The sequence below is a fragment of the Oncorhynchus masou genome, chromosome 24 (assembly GCF_036934945.1).
Source record: "Oncorhynchus masou masou isolate Uvic2021 chromosome 24, UVic_Omas_1.1, whole genome shotgun sequence".
Lineage (NCBI taxonomy): Eukaryota > Metazoa > Chordata > Actinopteri > Salmoniformes > Salmonidae > Oncorhynchus > Oncorhynchus masou.
The window spans coordinates 45,657,308-45,679,838 of NC_088235.1; the positions used below are offsets into that span (position 1 = coordinate 45,657,308).

The 22,531-nt window shown below is 43.8% G+C and overlaps 1 protein-coding gene across 2 annotated transcripts in view; it reads left to right on the plus strand.

The window, feature by feature from the left end:
• The window catches only part of LOC135512254 (spectrin beta chain, non-erythrocytic 1), a 122,211-nt gene that overhangs the window by 54,448 nt on the left and 45,232 nt on the right, over positions 1-22,531 (plus strand). For both annotated transcript variants that reach the window (XM_064934078.1, XM_064934077.1), the window contains 2 exons: positions 7,461-7,612; positions 13,592-13,765. In XM_064934078.1, the coding sequence (XP_064790150.1) occupies positions 7,461-7,612; positions 13,592-13,765 (326 nt within the window). The remainder of the gene's footprint in view (positions 1-7,460; positions 7,613-13,591; positions 13,766-22,531) is intronic.

The following is a 22,531-nucleotide window of genomic DNA, read 5'->3' on the forward strand; positions in this document are numbered from 1 at the left end:
GGATATAACCCCACCCACTTTGCCAAAGCACAGCCGCCACACCACTAGAGGGATATCTTCAACCACCAACTTACCATCCTGAGACAAGGCTGAGTATAGCCCACAAAGATCTCCGCCATGGCACAACCCAAGGGGGGGCACCAACCCAGACAGGATGACCACATCAGTGAATCAACCCACTCATGTGACGCACCCCTTCCAGGGACGGCATGAGAGAGCCCCAGTAAGCCAGTGACTCAGCCCCTGTAATAGGGTTAGAGGCAGAGAATCCCAGTGGAAAGAGGGGAACCAGCCAGGCAGAGACAGCAAGGGCAGTTCGTTGCTCCAGAGCCTTTCCGTTCACCTTCCCACTCCTGGGCCAGACTACACTCAATCATATGACCCACTGAAGAGATGAGTCTTCAGTAAAGACTTAAAGGTTGAGACTGAGTTTGCGTCTCTGACATGGGTAGGCAGACCGTTCCATAAAAATGGAGCTCTATAGAAGAAAGCCCTGCCTCCAGCTGTTTGCTTAGAAATTCTAGGGACAATTAGGAGGCCTGCGCCTTGTGACCATAGCGTACGTGTAGGTATGTACGGCAGGACCAAATCAGAGAGATGGGTAGGAGCAAGCCCATGTAATGTTTTGTAGGTTAGCAGTAAAAACTTGAAATCAGCCCTTGCTTTGACAGGAAGCCAGTGTAGGGAGGCTAGCACTGGAGTAATATGATCAAATTTTTTGGTTCTAGTCAGGATTCTAGCAGCCGTAATTAGCACTAACTGAAGTTTATTTAGTGCTTTATCCGGGTAGCCGGAAAGTAGAGCATTGCAGTAGTCTAACCTAGAAGTGACAAAAGCATGGATTAATTTTTCTGCATCATTTTTGGACAGAAAGTTTCTGATTTTTGCAATGTTACGTAGATGGAAAAAAGCTGTCCTTGAAATGGTCTTGATATGTTCTTCAAAAGAGAGACAGGGTCCAGAGTAACGCCGAGGTCCTTCACAGTTTTATTTGATACGACTGTACAACCATTAAGATTAATTGTCAGATTCAACAGAAGATCTCTTTTGTTTCTTGGGACCTAGAACAAGCATCTCTGTTTTGTTCAAGTTTAAAAGTAGAACATTTGCAGCCATCCACTTCCTTATGCCTGAAACACATGCTTCTAGCAAGGGCAATTTTGGGGCTTCACCATGTTTAATTGAAATGTACAGCTATGTGTCATCTGCATAGCAGTGAAAGTTAACATTATGTTTTCGAATAACATCCCCAAGAGGTAAAATGTATAGTGAAAACAATAGTGGTCCTAAAACGGAACCTTGGGGAACACCGAAATTTACAGTTGATTTGTCAGAGGACAAACCATTCACAGAGACAAACTGATATCTTTCCGACAGATAAGATCTAAACCAGGCCAGAACTTGTCCGTGTAGACCAATTTGGGTTTCCAATCTCTCCAAAAGAATGTGTTGATCGATGGTATCAAAAGCAGCACTAAGGTCTAGGAGCACGGGGACAGATGCAGAGCCTCGGTCCGATGCCATTAAAATGTCATTTACCACCTTCACAAGTGCCGTCTCAGTGCTATGATGGGGTCTAAAACCAGACTGAAGCATTTCGTATTCATTGTCTGTCTTCATGAACGCAGTGAGTTGCTGCGCAACAGCCTTTTCTAAAAATTGAGAGGAATGGAAGATTCGATATAGGCCGATTTTTAGTTTTTTTAAATATTTTCTGGGTCAAGGTTTGGCTTTTTCAAGAGAGGCTTTATTACTGCCACTTTTAGTGAGTTTGGTACTCATCCGGTGGATAGAGAGCTGTTTTATTATGTTCAACATAGTGTATGTAACTTCCGACTTCAACTGTATATTATCATATCTAAATCTGAAATGTCATAGACTAATTGCAAGACAGATTACTCTGGACTCAAATGTTAACAGAATGTGTCATTTAGCCCATTTCGCACACAAACTATGTTTTTAAGTGACAATTAGGAAGAGGAAGGTGTGATGCCGAAAAATCACCAATATTACACTTTTACTAAACAAGTTGTGTAGTTCCAGTAGTTGGCTACAATGCTGCATGGCAAAAAACTTAGTGTTTTCAGTAGTTAACAAGATTTTTTATTTTGTTCAGTTACCGCCAAGCTACTGCAAAATGTAGTTAAATTACTAGTTGAACTACATGTAGTTCAGTACTCCCAGCACTGATCAAATCCAATTATTATTGATCACATACACCCGCAATCACATCTAAATATGTGTATCAAAATGCTTGTGTTCCTTGCTCCAACAGTGCTGTAGTATCTAAAAATACACAAACCTAAAATTTAAATAATGATATTAAGAAATATATAAATATTGGACGAGCAATGTCGCAGTGGCATTGACTAAAATACAGTATAAACAAATGAAAATAGTAAAGCTGTATGTAAACATTGTGTTCCATGTCTACGGTATGTATAGAGGACAGCAGCCTCTAAGGTGCAGGGTTGAGTAACCAGGTGTTAGCCGGCTAGTGATGTATATTTAACAGACTGATGGCCTTGAGATAGAAACTGTTTTTCAGTCTCTCGCCCCCAGCTTTGGAGGGCAGGCAGTGTGCCCCCCGGTGATGCGTTGGCAGACCGCAACACCCTCTGGGTAGTCCTGCGGATGCGGGCGGTGCAGTTGCCGTACCAGGTGGTGATACAGCCCGACAAGATTCTCACAATTGTGCATCCGTACACGTGTGTGTGTGTGAGGGTCTTTGGGGCCAAGCCACATTTCTTCAGCCTCCTAAGGTTGAAGAGGTTGGCTTTAAAGTGTACATCAAGTCACATGTAGAGTGTATAGTACAGTATAGAGTTATTGTGTGGGCAGAACAGTCAGAGAGGGGAGGGGGTTAGCTACAAGCTAGATATCCTGGCCAAGTCTTGGTTTCAGCCATGTGGCCACACCCCAGCCCAGCCAGTATAGCTGGAGGCAACCTTTGTTCCCCACACTGGGGTCAAGGTCGACCTCTAATATGCATGACTGTGTCTGTGAGCTTTAGTATTGACCCAAAGAGGACCCCGCATATCAATGTGCTGCTTTAAATGGGGCTGCCCCTACACACACACACACACACACACACAGGGACCGTGTGTTACAGCCACTCTGGAAATAGCCCCGCTGTTGGTTCAGCATTATTGATAAGCCACTGAGTAATTTAAGACGACTCTCTTGACATAGAGACGTGGGGGTTTTGACTACCTAGCAGAATGAAAGTATTTGTAGTCAATCAGCAGAGTAGGCTAGCCTGTTTGTTCTATCACTGTCTCTACAAACAGGCTTATACACAAAGCGTGTCATTTATTTTAGAATGCATTGTTTTGAATTAGAATGACCCAATCGAAGCCGGGTGGGCTGATTATCCGCTTCGACACATCGCTCAATTTGAACTTTTCTCTACGTTTGCGTTTTATTGCAGGTGCTGTAGTCACACAAAACAATAAAAATGTTGTCATAATTAACTTTTTTTTTGGAGCTCAATTGGAAGGGGTAGCTAAGGGTTGAGGCTTTACCATAAATTAGACCAATTCATCCTCTTATGGAAACACAACATCGCTATCAACAAAGATGATCCTATCCTCCTAGTATACAGTCACTGCTCTGCCTGTCCCGTCCTTTCCACCCGCCTTTCTCTGCCTGCTCCGCCCGCCTGCTTCTGTAGAGTGTTTCGCTTTCATCTCATTCCCAGAGGTCTGTGCTCTTTAATTTGTCAATAACAGCTTTTTCTTTGGCTTCCAAAAAAACATTTCTATTTTCTCCCACTGCAGTGACTTTATCTCTTCTTAGCTCACTGACTTTACATTGAATCTGTTCAGACTCCTCTTCACTAATGTATGAGCTCCATCTTAGCTGTGTAACATCCTCCCTCCTCTAAAATCACCTTAGTTTTGCTCCACTGAGCTCTGAGAGCAGGAAGTAAGTCCTGTCCTTGTATGACCGGGTGCAGTCTGCTAAATGTCACTGGGATTAAATCTATTGCTCTGTCATTGGCTCAGATGACTGGTTATTCAAGCCATCACCATCCAAGCCATCGCCCCTCCCAAACATATCCAAACTCATCCAGTGTCTCAGAAGGACGTGTCATCAAACGGTCCTGTTCTGTCTTCCTTGTCTCTCTTTATTTGACACCGGTTTGGAAATGGGGACCTTGGACTTAAACATCCTTTCCTTGTCCAACTCACAACTCTTTTGTTAATTACCTCAGTCCATTTTGGAGCCGTTTCACAGAAATGCTCAACATTCGCACCTAAGGCCCTGCAGACGCCTGTGAAAACTAGCATGCCTCCTTTACATTCGGTGTCTGTGTGAGTGCACTGGCTGCCTCACACTAATTCTACAATCATCTAATGAGGAGCCAGAGAGAGGATGTGACAACATTCATGTCTGTCATTTTGTCTTTTGTCTCACCGTCAAACTTTGTCTCTTTCCTAGTTCCTTCTTTTCCTTGACTCTAGTACTTGAGAGGCCAAGTCATGTACTATCAGGCCTGATGATAGTTTGACATTGCTTTGTATTGCTATTACATAATATTCTTAACACTTTTATACAGTGTACATTACTACTGTATTACTGCTTTTGACTTTTGAACTTAACACTGCCTTTCAACAGTCACACATAGTAAAACAACTCTGGTCTTGGCAGACTAATAGCATTTAACTTTTAGGTATTTTTGATGTAAGGAGTTGACATTGATTGCACACAGTTCAGTGATCAGGACATCATGCATAGCATAGCAGCTGTCCACAGATTGTGGTCTTGTCAGTGGTCTGATCATTTGGTAGACTTGTGGTTTGTGGGTCTTGATCAGTGGTCTGTGATTGTGGTCTGTGACTGCTTGTTGGGATTGTGGTCCAAGGGGGTTACTGTTTGTACGCTGCAGAGAAAGAGAGCTGCAGGTTGAGATAAAGTGTGTGTGTGTGCAAGCGTGTGTATATCTGTTAACCGAGGGTTTCCCTTTCCTGGGCTCTGCTGTGCGGGCCAGATGCTCTCCCCTGCAGGAAACCCTGTTTACAGACACTCAGGACATGTCCAGCTCCACCCATATCCTCCATCCGTCTCTATCTCAGCTTTAGAACGCACATTTATTTTAGACATTTGATGCCCTTTTGAACTGCAGCTGATTGTGTCAACAAGTAATTGGAACCTTGAACAGCACACAGGGTCATGTGTCATAAAGCAAAATGTATATTGTGAATGGACTTTCACTTTACTGTTTTATATTTGAAGCTACCTTTCATTCTGTTGCTTTTGTTTGGTATCTTATGTGCTGCTAAGAATATCCAGCACCACCCTGATTTCCAAAGCCTTTTTCCTGATTCCCAAAGTCATGACTAACCTCGCCCCCCTGAGGCCACACAGGCATGATCTAACCATGCAGCCCGTGTCACAGTGAAGGAGCTGAATGTTACTTAGTCTAGTCAGTGATAAGGCCTGATGCTGCTTTGCGTGTTATGATGGAGAGCAGAGAACACTGGCTTCATTGTCTCTGTGCTGCTCTGACTGGTCCCCCACAGTGGGGCACACAGCTCCCTCTGTCTCGCCGCCTCCATCTGCCTCTGCCCTGGGCACTGGGACTTATAAAGGCCACTATCTACGATCTCTGGGACCCGGCTGTCAGGCTGTTGGACAGTGTGCTGTTTGGTACCTACATGATATCACACAGTCATGCTGCTGCTTTATTAGCAGTCTGGTCACGCTGTGATGTCGCAACGTCCTCTGAGCTAACGGCTGGGCTGGAGCTGGAAGGGAAAGTGCATCGGTGCACTTTGTTAACGGGTGTCATCTCTCACAGTCAGCGAGACAGAGAGAGACCCACCCTGATGGAGGGAGGTTGTGAAACTTCCTCTCAAAGCCAGATTTCCATGGCAACCGGCTTTGAGTTCATATGAGGAATACCTTGTGAAGCGGAGACGTTAGTTGGCACACTTTGCACATGCGTGCGTGTGTGTGTCTGGACATGCTTAACTATACCAAAAGTCCCCACAAAAATAGTTAACATACAAAAAAATTAGACCAACTGGGGACATTTTGCCGGCCCCCACAAGGAAAAATTATATTTCTAGGGGGTTTAGGGTTCGAGGTTAAAGGTTAGGTTAGGGGTTAGGGAAAATAGGATTTTGAATGGGAATCAATTGTGTCCCCCACAAGGTTAGTAAAACAAGACTGTGTGTGTCATGATGATGTTCATGGCTAATGTAGCAGATACAGAATTTTTGGCTGACCGGGGCAGCTGGTTCTCTTGGACCTGGCTCCTGTACTACGTTGTGACTGATGTTTATTGGGTCTGCAGTAGGATGAGAAGCCTGGGCTAGACCACCTGCCTTGCCCTTACGAAAAAAGATTGTAGTCAGAGTGCAGTATAACTGCAGTGTGCTGAAAATACTGTGTCCAAAATGCCACACTCGACTGCAGTAATTTGTCAGTGTAACTAAAGTTAGAGTGCAGTATAACTTCAGTTCAACTATACAGTACACTGCAGTTTTCTGCAATTACTGCGTCCAAAATACCACTCGACTGCAGTTACTGCACTTTTACTGCAGTTTCAAAACGCCAATCTTTTTTTGTAAGGGTGCATGGGAACACTACATTAGAACAATCCTGTGAGAACATGACCAGCTAACACTAGCAGCAGCTAGCTCGCATGAATAGCATGTACAGTAGACTGGAGACCAGCGCAACAAATATCACTTGACTTACAGTATGTGCAGAAGACTATCTGGCAGCAAGACCATTATGTTAGGAATATAGTTGTTCTGTGAGAATAACTCCAGATATGCTAACAACATTTAGCTTGTGCAAACAAGACTGGCTATTTTAAAGATGGTGTATACGAATAAGACTGTTTCAGACAACAATTGTAATAAACATATTGGGCATTCAAGTATGTTTACTAAGAACCCCCCTGGCCTGTGAAATGTTGATATTTACAGTACTCTGTTGCTGTGAAAGAGAAGTCAGCTAGCTAGCTAGCTACAGTAGCTACATTGTACTTCTTAGACAGAGGAAGCTACACCCTACACAGTTCTTCCAAGAACAATGACGGCCTTGGTTTATGTTTTCAACAGAAGACGAACAGCAACAAAGGCCAACAACCCTCCGCCCAGGAAAGCGAGGGACACCTGGCATAAACAGGAAGGATGAGTGGAATGTGCTGTTTCTGATGAGGCCTGCAAACCTTCACGTTCTACTCTGTTAGCTGCACAGCTGGAGTGTTAGCTTTGTAGCCTATATTGTGCCGCTGTTTTTCTGAGTGCCCAGAACTTAATCATAGCAGGATGTTGCGTGTGTGTATGTCAGTCTCAAAAGAAGAGCACACGTTAGTGGAACTGTAAAATACGTTACACATCTTCTACCCCCAGATGATAACCTGGTGAATGTGTTACCATTATAGAATGCAGAAGTAAAACTTAACCCCTGATCTCTCTCTCTCTCTCTGCTCCTCCCTGTAGATGAGCGTGAAGCGGTACAGAAGAAGACCTTCACCAAGTGGGTCAACTCCCACCTAGCCAGGGTGTCCTGCAGGATCACTGACCTCTATATGGACCTGAGAGATGGACGCATGCTCATCAAACTACTGGAGGTTCTCTCTGGGGAGAAACTGGTACGTAGGCAGATAGTCAGACTGGTTTACATGGCACGTGCTGTATATGTTTCACTTGGATTTCCAGGTCACATATGGAGTAAATATTCACCTTAAACAAACTTCAAAGGTTAAAATGCTGTTCCCTCGGGTTCTAAACCTACAGTGTATGTAATTATTTATACATTAGGCCCATGCATAGCTCATTTTCTTCACTGATTTACAGGGCACACATACAGGTAACTGCCAAAATATAGGAAACACCAACATAGTGTCTTGATAGGGCGTTGGGACACTACGAGCCAGAACGGTGTCAATGCACCTTGGCATAGATTCTACAAGTGTTTCGAACTCTATCGGAGGGGTGTGACACCATTCTTCCCCGAGAAATTCCATAATTTGGTGTTTTATTGGCGGTGGAAAACTCTGTCTCAGGCGTCGCTCCAGAATCTCCCATAGTTGTTCAATTGGGTTGAGATCTGGTGACTGAGACTGGCATGGCATATGGTTTGCATTGTTTTCATGTTCATTAAACCGTTGTGACCACTCGTGCCCTATGGATGGGAGCATTGTCATCCTATGTTGACATAGCCATGGTCACCAAAATAATTACAAAAATAATGGCCTGCCGAGCATTTTTGTACATGACTCTAAGCATGATAGGATGTTAATTGCTTAATTAACTCAGGGACCACACCTGTGTGGAAGCACCTGCTTTCAATATACTCTTTATCCCTAATTTTCTCAAGTGTTGCCATTATTTTGTCAGTTACTTGTATTTTTCAACATGAAAGAGTATTTATTTGTAGTCATGGTTGTTTCTCTTACTACAATCTTATTTGTGCTTTGCATGATATCAGCAGTGTTGGAAGATATCCTGAAGTCATAGTTTACCAAACTATCAACTACATAACCACGAAAGAAGTTAAGCTACCCTTAAGAAAAATATAGTTTACTTAACTAAAGATGAAAAAATATATAATTCTTGCCTGCTTCACCCATATTTTGTTTTATATTAGCGTAAAAAAGTAGGGTGTAGTTCTAGGAGTTAGCTACACGCTACATGGCAAAAAAGTATTTAACTACTGAAAATACTACCTAGATTTTTATTTAGTTCAACTACCACAAAGCTATTGCGAAATGTAGTTTAATTACTAGTTGAACTTAGACTGTAAATCTTCCTCTCACAAACAAGAATGTTGAACATAATTTAATTTCAATTTACTCTACCAATTGTCTGTTCGGTTTGTCCTTTTGTGAGTATGAATTTGAGAAAAAGTATCCACAGGAGTACTTATAAGCCATCTGTTTCTCAGACCACCTGTGTGTAACGGAAGAAGAACGCCACAGTGTTGTAACTGAAAGATACTGTCGGCTGCAACTGTGAAGTTAAAACGGATACAGTAATTGTCTATTTAGGATTTGTGAAATTATTTTATGTGATATGAAAGTAGAGGGCTTTGTTTCTAGAACAGTACGGCAAATTGAGAATCCATTCCCGTTTATCTGTATTTAGCTGTTTTGGCTGCCAGAAACCAATTCGCTTCTGAACATAACATGTGACGTACTCGGACTAAAAAAGTACGTTCTTGGGCTCGAACTAGTGTTGAGAGTTTTATCACCTGGCACATGCGCAAGACTTCGGCTGCAAGACTTCGCCTGCATGTATATCCGTCTTGCGCTTCAGGTGATGAGCGAACAAAGTATGAAAGCCAAACAGAGACCTGTGTTTTGAAGTCTGTTTAATTACTAGTTTTATAGGTTTTCGTCAATACAAATTAACGAGGCTATGTCGTTTAAGGGACAGCATAGAAATGTCGGGTCTAATCTGTGCTACGTTTGTGGTTCAGCAGTATAGACGGGTTGGCTGACAACTTCATGAAAATTATGCGTGCTGTAAAATGTGTCCGAAAGGTGTGTATTGTTATAATTCTGAAAGGTCAGATGGCTAGCATCAAGAAGCTGCCTTGTGGGGAATCAGAATAAGCTCTTTTCAGCTTGTTTTATCTTGTTGATACCATGTCTTGCTTTGACTGATATCATGTCTATGCTAATATGGCTAAAATCCTCTAGCTAGTTGTCTCTAAAATACATTGTTACAGTTAACAACTGCTCATTGTGCAAATGTATTTGTTTTCATTAAACATTTGAAGATGAAATATAGCTTACATGTTATCAACAGTCGAAGCCAGCCGTCTGTTTTGCCCCATAGTTGCCCACTCGTCGGTTTTGTTGCTAACCACAAACCCGTCTCTCACTCAACTCTCACCCACTCTGATGTATATAGCTATGTTACACGTTATATACAGATAACTCCCTTGTCATATCTTACAGAGTCGACATTTATAAAACCAGACACACCTTAACTACTCTCCACCTCTGGGACAGAATGTATTCAAAGCAGCCCTGGTAAAGTCATGGTCTTTACCTGTATAAATGGAGAGGTTATGAGCAGTTAGGTTGAGGATAGAGCAGAGAAAGATATAAGGGTGAAGTGGATAGTAGTACCGTGTCCTATTGGTTTACACTCTGCTAGAGTTTCAGACTGGGTCACATATATTAGGTTACATGGATCCTGTTGTCTCGCATGGAAACATCACGGAAATATACACTACCAGAGACACTCACAAATGTACCCTGAGCGATCCACCCTGGCATCTGACAAACACAGAAATACAAATTTAAAAAACCTACATATACCACAAACACACTAATGCAGATCCAATTATACAGTCAATGCAATGAGCAAGTTGCAGTATAGCATGTGGTTACACAAAGACAGGCCGAGTGCTTACAGAATGCTAGAGGCCAAGCTAGGTTAGACCTTATGCCCAGACTGGCGTCAAAGAGATTAAGGCAAAACCAAAACATAATTACTGACTATAGTAGTAGTAGTACTACGCATGTGATGTTAGAGAGCAAACATCATACTGAACTTTTCCATCTTAGCAGCTGTGCTGAAGGAGGGGAGAGAAGTAATTATCATGGCAGGATTGCCGCTAAAAGAGAGGTTTAGCAAAGTTAGTTAATCAAACCTATCAGCGCTATGTCTCAATTTAGCTCATGCACCCCTCCTCTCCTCTCCTCACCCCTCCCTTCACCATCAGTGGCTTTTGAAAGGCAGCTCTCTGATGGACTCGTCCAGACAGCTCTGGAATCAAAACTCAATTAATGCCGATTACAGCCCCTACCACTTTAATCCCCCCATCACCCTCTGCCTTGTGATTTCCAGTGGAACGTGCCAAGATCCTCCATTGAGGGAGCTCACAGGGCTTCGCTGTGAGAAAGATCTGACCACAGCTTCAACTCACTCCCAGTGAATGCAGTCTACTGTGGTCCCTTCAAAATATGAGTCCTTTGTCCTTCCCTCTCTTTTGGCTGTTTCGAGGAAGTAAGGCAAAAAAAACTACAACAAAACGGAAAAATGTCAGTTGATTTTCTATGATGGAGGAAAGGAAGGCAGATATGATCAATGAGATCTTTGAGAACGAAACAGTGGGGAAGTGAACAACATCCTGCTAAATGATCTCAAGTCAGACGACTGAATTCAAGCCAGCCGCCATTTCTCAACTGTTTCATGAAGAGTAGGAATTCCATGTTAGAGTTCACTCCACAAAACACTACATTAAAGTGCCAGATGGGTATCTCTCTGGTTTGGTGTTATTTATGTTGGGCAGAGGAGATATCCACTGGTATTCTCCAGCTGTCCCAACAAGTTCAGGCCCTGGGTACTTCCTAGGTCATGACCCATAGAGAATGGGCTCTAATCCTGGGAAAGCTTTAGATGACCTGTCTCTGGACATACAATGCCTTCAGAAAGTATTCATACCCCTTGACTTATTCTACATTTTGTTGTGTTACAGCCTGAATTCGAAATGGATTTTAAAAAAAACATTTTTCTCACCCATCTACACACAATAACCCATAATGACAAAGTGAAAATGTGTTTTTAGAAAACATTGCATAATTACTGGAAATTAAATACAGATCTCATTTACATAAGTATTCACACCCCTGTTAGAATCACCTTTGGCAGTGATTACAGCTGTGAGCTGTTCTGGGTAAGTATCTAAGAGCTTTGCATACCTGGATTGTATAATATTTGCCCATTCTTTTCAAAAGACTTAAAGCTCTGTCAAATTGGTTGTGATCTTCGCTTGACAACCATTTTCAAGTCTTGCCATTTTCAAGCAGATTTACTGTAACTCGGCCACTCAGGAACATTCACTGTCTTCATGGTGAGCAACTCCAGTGTAGATTTGGCCTTGTGTTTTTAGTTTGTCCTGCTGAAAGGTGAATTTATCTCTCAGTTTCTGGTGGAAAGCAGACTGAACCAGTTTTTTTTCTCTGGGATTTTGCCTGTGATTAGCTCCATTCCATTTCTTTCTCATCCTGAAATGCTCCCCAGTGCTTTTAAGATTACACGCATACCCATAACATGATGCAGCTGCCGCTATGCTTGAAAATATGGAGAGTGGTGCTCATTAATGCAGGGGTCTCCAACAGATTGATCACAAGGATATTCAATGTCCGGTAAAGAAAAGAAAACAGGAAAAAAAACAATCTATCAATAGGTTCCCTCCTTTGCAAGGCATTGAAAAACCTCCCTGGACTTTGTGGTTAAATCTGTTTTTGAAATTCACTACTCGACTGGGGGACCTTTACGATAATTGTATATGTGGGGTACAGAGATGAGGTAGTCAATAAAAAATGATGTTAAATACAATTATTGCACACAGAGTCCATGCAACTTATTATGTGACTTAAAAGCACATTTTACTCCTGAACTTATTTAGGCTTGCCATAACAAAGGGGGTGAATACTTGACTGAAGACATTTCAGCTTTTCATTTTGAATTAATTTGTACAAATTCTGAAAAACATAATTCCACTTTTACGTTATCGGGTATTTGATATATCAGGATCCCCATTAACTGACGCCAATGACGACAGCCAGTCTTACTGGGGTCCGACACATAACCAAAAATACATTACAGATTAAATACTTTACTATTTACATAAATGTAAAAACATTTACATGTAGTGTGCGTGTGTACATCGATCAGTTACACATATGTCAGGACATACACACAACAAGTAGGTCACATGGGGGGAGGCGTTGTGCAGTGAAGTGTTTTATTTGTTTTTTGAAACCAGGTTTGCTGTTCACTTGCCCTATATGATATGGAAGGGAGTTCCACGCACTCATGGCTTTGAATAAGGCTTTGAATAATACTGTACATTTCCTTTAATTTGTTGGCCCCGGGGACTGTGAAAAGACCCCTGGTGGCATGGCTGGTGGGGGGAAGTGTTTGTGTCAGTGCTGTGTAAGTTGACTATCCAAACCATTTTTGATTTTCCAACACATTGTTTCTTATAAAAACAAGAAGTGATTCCATCAGTCGTTCCTCAACTCTTAGCCAAGAGACTGGCATGCTTAGTATTCATGTTAGCCCCCTGATTACGATGAAGAGTAAGACGTGCCGCACTGTTTTGGGCCAGCTGCAGCTTAACTAGGTTATTCTGTGGATAATAATCAATATAAGATCAAACTAGAGCCTTGCTTTTTGGAGTGTGTTGTCATAAAAGCAGAGCATCTCTTTACTATGGACAGACTTCTCCCCATCTTTACAACCATAGAATCTAAATGTTTACACCATGACACTTTACAATCTAAGGTATCACCAAGTAATTTAGTCTCCTCAACAGCCACACCATTCACTGATGTACCATAGATATGTCCCTGTATATAATGTACATTATTTTTATTGTTGTTGTGTAATAGACACAGGAAAATCCTAAATCTGCCTACCTCAAGGATTAAAGAAGTCTGCTAAGTAGGTCATCAGCCAAGGGAGTCCTGCCTCAAGTTACAATACACAAAACCAAACAGTTTAGATTGTTGGCAGTAGAATATCAGTTACATGAAGAGTTTGAGTGACACTAATGTAATTTGCTTGTGTTAATACCACCTATCCCACTCTTTCTTTCCCCTCTGCAGCCCAAGCCCACTAAGGGGCGCATGCGTATCCACTGCCTGGAGAACGTAGACAAGGCCCTGCAGTTCCTCAAGGAGCAGAGGGTCCACCTAGAAAACATGGGCTCTCATGACATCGTTGACGGCAACCACCGCCTCACCCTTGGCCTCATCTGGACCATCATCCTCCGCTTCCAGGTCAGCTGACCACCCAGTACTCCTCTCTCGTTTCTCGCACGCTTTCGCTCCCTCTCTTTCAATAACGTATTTTGCATGTGCTAATCAGACCTGTGTTTAAATACATGTGTATTTGGGTATCTGGTATTTAAAACACTTTTTTCAACAAGTATTTTATTTGAGCATTTGAATGGTTATTTGTATAAAAAAAACTGTATAATGTGAGAGTGCACAGTTGGTAAAGGGATTTCATTTTATAAGCTGTGTGGATTTTAAAAAATTGTCTACTTAAATCCACCGATGTGTGTGAAAATGTACAGTAGATGGCTAGGAATGTGGGTGGGTGTGAAAAGGAGTGCGGACTGGGCGGGCCTAACCTTGAATAAAATACTGCAGTGCCTTCACCTAGTAGGTGTAAGAAACTGGGTGGTTCAAGCCCTGAATGCCGATTGGCTGACAGCTGTGGTATCAGACCGTATACCATGGGTATGACAAAACATTTATTTTTACAGCTCTAATTACATTGGTAGCCAGTTTATAAAAGCAATAAGGCACCTCAGGGGTTTGTAGTGCAGTATATGGCCAAAATATACCACTGCTAAGGGCTATGTCCAGGCACTCCGTGTTGCGTCATGCATAAGAACAGCCCTTGGCCGTGATATATTAGCAAAACACCATGAAAACAGGAAACTCCCACCCAGAGGCGGCACTCCTCATGGCCGGGGACTTTAATGCAGGAAAACCGAAATCAGCCTTACCTAATTTCTATTAGCATGTTAACTGTGCAACCAGAGGGAAAACAACTCTAGACGACCTTTACATCACACACAGAAACGCATACCCCCCCCAACCCCCGCCAATTTGGCAAATCTGACCATAATTCCATCCTCCTAATTCCTGCCTACAAGCAAGGACTAAAGCAGGAAGCACCAGTGACCCGGTTAGTAAAGAAGTGGTCAGTTGGCGCAGATGCTAAGCTACAGGACTGTTTTTCACAGACTAGAATATGTTCCGGGATTCCTCTGATGGCATTGAGGAGTATACCACATCAGTCACTGGTGTCGTGTTTTTTGGCTATGCCGGATTAAGTGATATGACATGCTATTCTATAAAATAATTTATCCGTAATTTATATTACCTGATTGAGCTAATCATGTAAATGTAATTGACTAGAGTCGGGGCACCACAAAATAATATTTATAGAGCTGTTATCTTCCGAATAATCTCTTAAAGACCTAGTAATATTTTACATCAATAGCAGTCAATATCAATCGTCACCTTAATTCAGTCTCATCTGGAAGTTGTAAATTCTTGGTTATCTGCACGAACTCTGGCTAACAAGTTGAATCAGTAATACAAAATTGGGTTTCATTATTTATTTACTAAAACCTAACTAATCACACAGAATTACATATACAAAGAATGAATTATACCTCGATTTCAAATTACGTCATAAAGGAAAACGTCCCTAGGGGGCGGAACAGATATGACAGCTTGTTACACAAAAGAAAAGGGTCTGTGTTTGAGTGAAAGAGCAGGAAGACTGAGGAACAAAGGGCGAAACTGTGCTATCGCAAATACAATATCTTATGCATTCTAAATTACCGCCCATTTGGAAAAGGAAAATGCAATAAATATTTACTCTGAGCTGCGCTTCTGTAGGTTGGTGGTAGATGGAAGGCCGTGTTGCCAAACCGAGTCCTTTGAAGAATATCTCTGCTGGTAAATTGGATATGTTGTAGTAACGTTGTTGTGTGGTAGACGGGATACTCTGTCTGTTCCTTCCTAACCTGCATTTGCAGCTGCTGTTGCTAACTCAATGGCTAGGAGGTATCACTTCTGTAGTGAATAAGAGTTCAAAGTTCATACCATTCTCAACCAAAGCTCACGCTGATGTTGGCTTCGTTCTGTAGTTATTATCTGAACCATTCCGACATCGTCGTCCACACATCCTCGGAACAGGAGGTTACATTGTCATCAAGGCTTTATATAGGAAGGGCGAGGAGGGCATGTTTGAAAAGTTTTATAGCCCATGTCCCTTCACAGGGGCGGGCCACTGCTTGAGCAGAGCCCTACCTTATGAAAACCCAAATTTCACATTTTAGAAGCTAAAATCACATTTCATCCCATCACGAATGATTTCATATTCAAACATTTAAATTGAACAACAATTCCATGTGAATCTGATAACTCTGATGTGTAGACTTTCCACTGTAGAGTTTGTCATCTTATCATTGGAGAATGTCTCAGATGACAACCGAACTGATATTCATCATATTCATTAAGTACCACCACTTATGTTCAATTGGTCAGATTACCAGAATATAGTTAATTTCCCCCCTCTTACTGATGTTCCCAGAATCTCTATGTTAACCAAGGGTTTTGCAAATGTAAAATCCGTAGGGTAGAGAGAGGAAAAAGGGGAAAGAGGTATTTGACTGTCATGAACCTACCCCCAGGCCAACGTCATGACACTGGCTTCTACAATAAGTGCATCAACGACGTCGTCCCCACAGTGACTGTACGTACATACCCCAACCAGAAACCATGGATTACAGGCAACATCCACACTGAGCCAAAGGGTAGAACTGCCACATTCAAGGAGCGGGACTCTAACCCGGACGCTTATATGAAATCCCGCTATGCTCTCAGACAAACCATCAAACAGGCAAAGCGCTAATACAGGACTAAGATTGAATCGTACTAGACCGGCTCCGACACTCGTCAGATATGGCAGGGCCTGCAAACTATTACAGACTACTAAGAGAAGCACAGCCACGTGCTGCCCAGTGACACGAGCCTACCAGATGCGCTAAATCACTTCTATGCTCGCTTCGAGAAAAGCAACGCTGAGGCATGCATGAGAGCATCAGCTGTTCTGGACGACTGTGTGATCACTCTCTCCGTAGCCGACGTGAGTAAGACCTTTAAACAGGTCAACATTCACAAGACCGCTTGTCCAGACGGATTACCAGGACGGGTGCTCCAGGCATGTGCTGACCAACTGGTAGGTGTCGTCCCTGACATTTTCAACATGTCCCTGATTGTGTCTGTAATACCAACATGTTTCAAGCAGACCACCATAGTCCCTGTGCCCAAGAACACTAAGGTAACCTGCCTAAATGACTACAGACCCGTAGCCATGAAGTGCTTTGAAAGGCTTGTCATAGCTCGCATTAATACCACTATCCCAGAAACCCTAGACCCACTCCAATTTGCATACCGCTCAAACAGATCCACAGATGATGCAATCTCTATTGCACTCCACACTGCCCTTTCCCACCTGGACAAAAGGAACACCTACGTGAGAATGCTATTCATTGACTACAGCTCAGCGTTCAACACCATAGTTCCCTCAAAGCTCATCATTAAGCTAAGGATCGTGGGACTAAACAACTCCCTCTGCAACTGGATCCTGGACTTCCTGACTGGCCGCCCCCAGGTGGTAAGGGTAGGTGACAACACATCTGCCACGCTGATCCTCAACACTGGAGCCCCTTAGGGGTTTGCAGACGACACAACAGTGGTAGGCCTGATCACTGACAATGACGAGACTATAGGGAGGAGGTCAGAGACCTGGCAGGGTGGTGCCAGAATAAAAACCTATTCCTTAACGTAATCAAGACAAAGGAGATGATTGTGGACTACAGGAAAAGGAGGACCGAGCATGCCCCCATTCTCATCGACGGGGCAGTAGCGGAGCAGGTTCAGAGCTTCAAGTTTGTTGGTGTCCACATCACCAACAAACTACAATGTTCCAAACACACCAAGAAAGTCGTGAAGAGGGCACGACAAAGCCTATTCCCCCTCAGGAAACTAAAAATATTTGGCATGGATGCTCAGATCCTCCAAAAGGTTCTACAGCTGCAACATCAAGAGCATCCTGACTGGTTGCATCACTGCCTGGTACGGCAACTGCTCAACCTCCGACTGCAAGGCGCTACAAAGGGTAGTGCATACGGCCCAGTATATCAATTTGGGCTAAGCTGCCTGCCATCCAGGACCTCTATACCAGGCGGTGTCAGAGGAAGGCCCTAAAAATTGTCATAGACTCCAGCCACCCCAGTCATAGACTGTTCTCTCTGCTACCGCATGGCAAGCGGTACCGGAGTGCTAAGTCTAGGAATAAAAGGCTTCTCACCAGCTTTTACCCCCAAGCCATAAGACTCCTGAACAGCTAATCAAATGGCTACCCGGATTATGCAGCGTACAAATGGAAACCACTAGTCAATGGACCTATGGCTGTCCCAATGAAACACACTGATACGGCTCGACACAGTTCCTTTTTATGAAAACCACAAACAAAACGGTCCTCTTCAGTTACAATGGGACAACTCAAATGAAAGAAGTATGTGGACACTTGCTAGTCGAACATCTCATTCCACAATCATGGGCATAAATATGGAATTGGTCCACCCTTTGCTGCTATAACAGCCTCCACTCTTCTGGGGAGGTTTTCCACTAGATGTTGGAACATTGCGGCAGGGTAGCCTAGTGGTTAGAGTGTTGGACTAGTAACCGGAAGATTGCAAGTTCAAACCCCCGAGCTGACAAGGTACAAATCTGTCGTTCTGCCCCTGAACAGGCAGTTAACCCACTGTTCCCAGGCCGTCATTGAAAATAAGAATTTGTTCTTAACTGACTTGCCTGGTTAAATAAAGGTAAAATAAAAAAATAAAAATTAAATTGCTATGGGGACTTGCTTCCATTCAGCCACGAGCATTAGTGAGGTCGGCGTCTAATGTTGGGCGATAAGGCCTGGCTCACAGTTGGCGTTTCAATTCATCCCAAAGGTGTTCGATGGGGTTGAGGTCAGGGCTCTGTACAGGCCAGTCAAGTTCTTCCACACTGATCTCAACAAACCATTTCTGTGTGGACCTCGCTTGAGGGCATGGTCATGTTGAATCAGGAAAGGGCCTTCCCCAAACGGTTGCCAAAAATTTGGAAACAGAATTGTCTAGAATGTCATTGTATGCTGTAGCATTAAGATTTCCCTACACTGGAACTAAGGAGCCTGAACCATGAAAAACAGCCCAGATCATTCTTCCTCCACCAAACTTTACAGTTCGCTACATGCCCGAATGCATAGTGCCTTCTGGTATCTGCCAAACCCAGATTTGTCCATTTGATGACTGCCAGACGGTGAAGCGTGATTCATCACTCCAGAGAACGTCTTTCCACTGCTCCAATGGAGGCAAGCTTTACACCACTCAAGCCGACGCTTGGCGTTGCACATGGTGATCTTAGGCTTGTGTGCGGCTGCTCGGATATGGAAACCCATTTCATGAAGTTTCTGACGAACAGTTCTTGTGCTGATGTTGCTTCCAGAGGCAGTTTGGAACTCGGTAGTGAGTGTTGCAACCGAGAACAGACAGTTTTTACGGGCTTCAGCACTCGTCAATCCCATTCTTTGAGCTTGTGTGACGCCATTTCCACTTCACAATAACAGCACTTACAGATGACCAGGGCAGCTCTAGCAGGGCAGAAATTTTACAAACTGACTTGTTGGAAAGGTGGCATCTTATGACCGTGCACATTAAAAGTTACTGATCTCTTAAGTGCAAGTCATTCTACTGCCAGTGTTTGTCTATGGAGATGGCAGGGCTGTAATGCTAGATTTTTATACACCTGTTAGCAACGGGTGTGGCTAAATTGCAGAATCCACAATTTTGAATGGGTGTCCACATACTGGTGTACTTTTATATACTACATTTATTTGCACTGGTGAGCGAGTTACACAACTGTAACTCCTTGAAGCAACTAGTTAGCAAATGTTGTTTGCTTGTAGTTTTTGTGAGTCTTCTCTCAAGCGCATCGCACTGTTGGCTAGCAATCGGTCCATCTCACAAATGTGTCCCACATGCAACAATGTCAGCACACAGTAAATAATACAGTCCGGGCTAAAAAACAACTAAGTAACCAGGGGGTTACATACACCCCTTACAAAAGAAACTTCCCAACAAGTCCCTACACCTTTGACCTCAAAAGTATGAAATAGGTTAATATTTACACAGAATTGTCACCATGTCAGAGCTTGACATTGTAAAAGTACACAGATACACATGTAAACAGACCATGTTTCATCCAAGAAAAATAAAATAACTCCAAAAGGAATGCTTCTCAAAACATCAGCAGTACTTATACCTTTGTTACCCTTTTCATACCAAAGATGCTGCAAAATACCCATGTACCTCAGTGTACTACAGTAGTGTTGTGAGGTGTACCTAACTCATCACAAGACCGCTTAACTACTGGAAGTTTTGGGATGGCCCGAGTGTCCACTGTTGACCTGGAGGGCAGGACAGTTTCCTCCTTCAGGATCACTTTCCAGTTCATCTCCTGTGGCTCCTTTAGGTTTTGGGGCAAAAACTGTAGCCTCTGGATTTAGAAACTGCCTGGTAAGGTCATCCTCTGAATTGCTTTCCTCTACCTCAAATCCATCCGACAGCAAGGGGATGGGGACTGGATAGCAACGCTCCCTGTGGGCTGTTCGGTTCTCCTCCTCATGTGACTTAGTGTTTTGACTGGCCTGGCTGGTTTGAGTTTCCTCTTGATCAGTGTGCTCCACTATCTGGCTAATGGGCAGCAGGTGGTTCCTTTGCAGGGTTTTCACTGGTCCAGGGCCATTTCCCGGCATTACCTGGTAGGTGGGTAGACCTGGGAGCTTCTTTGAGATGAGGTATGGCTCAGTCTTACATCAGTTGGCTATCTTGTGCTTTCCGGGCACGCCAACGTTTTGGAGGACTCCAGGTTGGAGGTCTTAATGCTTCACCTTCTTGTCCCCATGAGCCTTCTTTCCACCCTGCAGCACTTCATGCAAGGTTGTACGCCTCATGTAGCTGGTCTTTGAGCTTGACTGTGTACTGCAGTTAGTCACTTGAAGGGCTTCCATCAGGGCTCACTCCGAAACACAGGTGGACTGGTAGCCTTAACTCTCTCCCAAACAAACATGAGGTGGTATGGTGAGAAACCAATGGAGTCGTTCTTTGTGCAGTTGTAGGCGTGCACAAGGTGAGCTATATGCTGGCCCCAGGTGGACTTCTGCTTGGACCCAGAGTGCCAAGCATGTTCAGCAGCATAGGGTTGAAGCATTCCACCTTTGCGTTCCCTTGAGGATGATAGAGAGAGGTTATTGACTTCTTTACCCCCACAAGGGTTAGCATTTGGTGGATCAGTCGGCTCTCAAAGTATCTTCCTTGACTGTAGTGGACTCTTGTTTATAGTGTACAAAGAATTTCTCCCACGTCTTTGGCCACTGTGCTTACAAGCTGGTCCTTGGTAGGGTATGCTTGGGAATAGTGGGTGAAGTGGTCTGTAATGATGAGGATGTTGCTGATGTTTCTGCTGTCATTCTCCACTGTCAGGAAGTTTATGCAGACCAGCTCCATGGGTGATGTTGACAAGCTCAGCGGCCTATGGGGGTAGTGTCTTCCAATGGATACACCTTGCACAGTTCATGCAGTGTTGCTCAATGTCGCAAGACATGCGAGGCCAGTAAAATCTTGCTTGGGCCAGTCATATCATCATGCGGTGACTTCATAACAGCATGGTGGTACTCTTGGGGCAGGACCAGCTGTCTCTGTCAAACTAAACCTGGGGTTCCTGTACAGCACTCCATGTCCCATGACCCCAGGAGAATGGCTTCTTCTGGCTTTGTGTTTCTGCTTAAGAATGGCTGCTTTCTTAACCCTAGGGCCTGGCTGATGGTGGATATCACTGGGCGTTTTATCGCAGGGGCTGTACTCACACAAAACAATAAAAATGTTGTCATAATTTACTTTCAAGCTCATTTGAATTGGAAGAGGTAGCTAATGGTTAAGGCTTTACCATAAACGTTGTCATCAAACGTTCCTGTTCTGTCGGCCTTGTCCCCCCTTATTAGACATGTTATGTTTGTAATTGGGGACCTGGGTTTGTGTTTCTGCTTAGGAAGGGTTCCTTTCTTAACCCCAGGGCCTGGCTGACTGTGGATATCACTTGATCCCAGAGCTGTGAGCATCACAGACCCTCAGGACTCAGGCAGGATTGTCCATCCATCTTCAGAGTAGTGAATTTCACAAAGGCTTCAGGGACAGCCCCGGGCGGGACTCCTATGTTCACAGTTGCACTCTCAGAGATACTGCCTGAAGAGACTTTGGCAGTCATTACTCGGCAAATGGCTCTGACTCCCTTGATGAGGGGATTTCAACCCAGTCTCCATCCTCTTCAGCACTGATTGTGTGAGCATCCTGACAGGGTGTCGGCATCAATGTTCACTCACCCTGGCCTGTACTGCAACTTGAACTCGTAGTTGGTGAGAGTGGTCATCCACCTCTGGCCTGTGGCATTCAGCTTGGCGGTGGTTTGCACGTAGGTGAAGTGGTTATTGTCCGTGGGCACCAAGAGCTTTGCTCCGTACAGATAATCATGAAACTTGTCCGACATGGCCCACTTTAACCCCAGGAACTCAAGCTTGTGCGCTGAATATTTATTCTCTGTCCTGGACAACCCCCGGCTTGCATAATCCACTGGTCTCCATCCCGCAGGGTACTCCTGGTACAGCACTCCATCCAGTCCACTCAGACTGGTGTCGGTTGTGCAAGATGTAGGGCTTCTCAGGGACAGCAAATGTGAGCACAGGTGAGCTGGTGAGGCATTCAATGATGTTCTGGAAGGCTCTCTCACACTCTGCTATCCATAGTTCTCTAAACAGCTCTTTCTCCTTTAGGTAGTTTACTCCAGGGGGAGTGATGGGCTTGCCATTTTTCGTCTTGGGGGCATAACTTCTGGACAGCGTATCCTTTCACA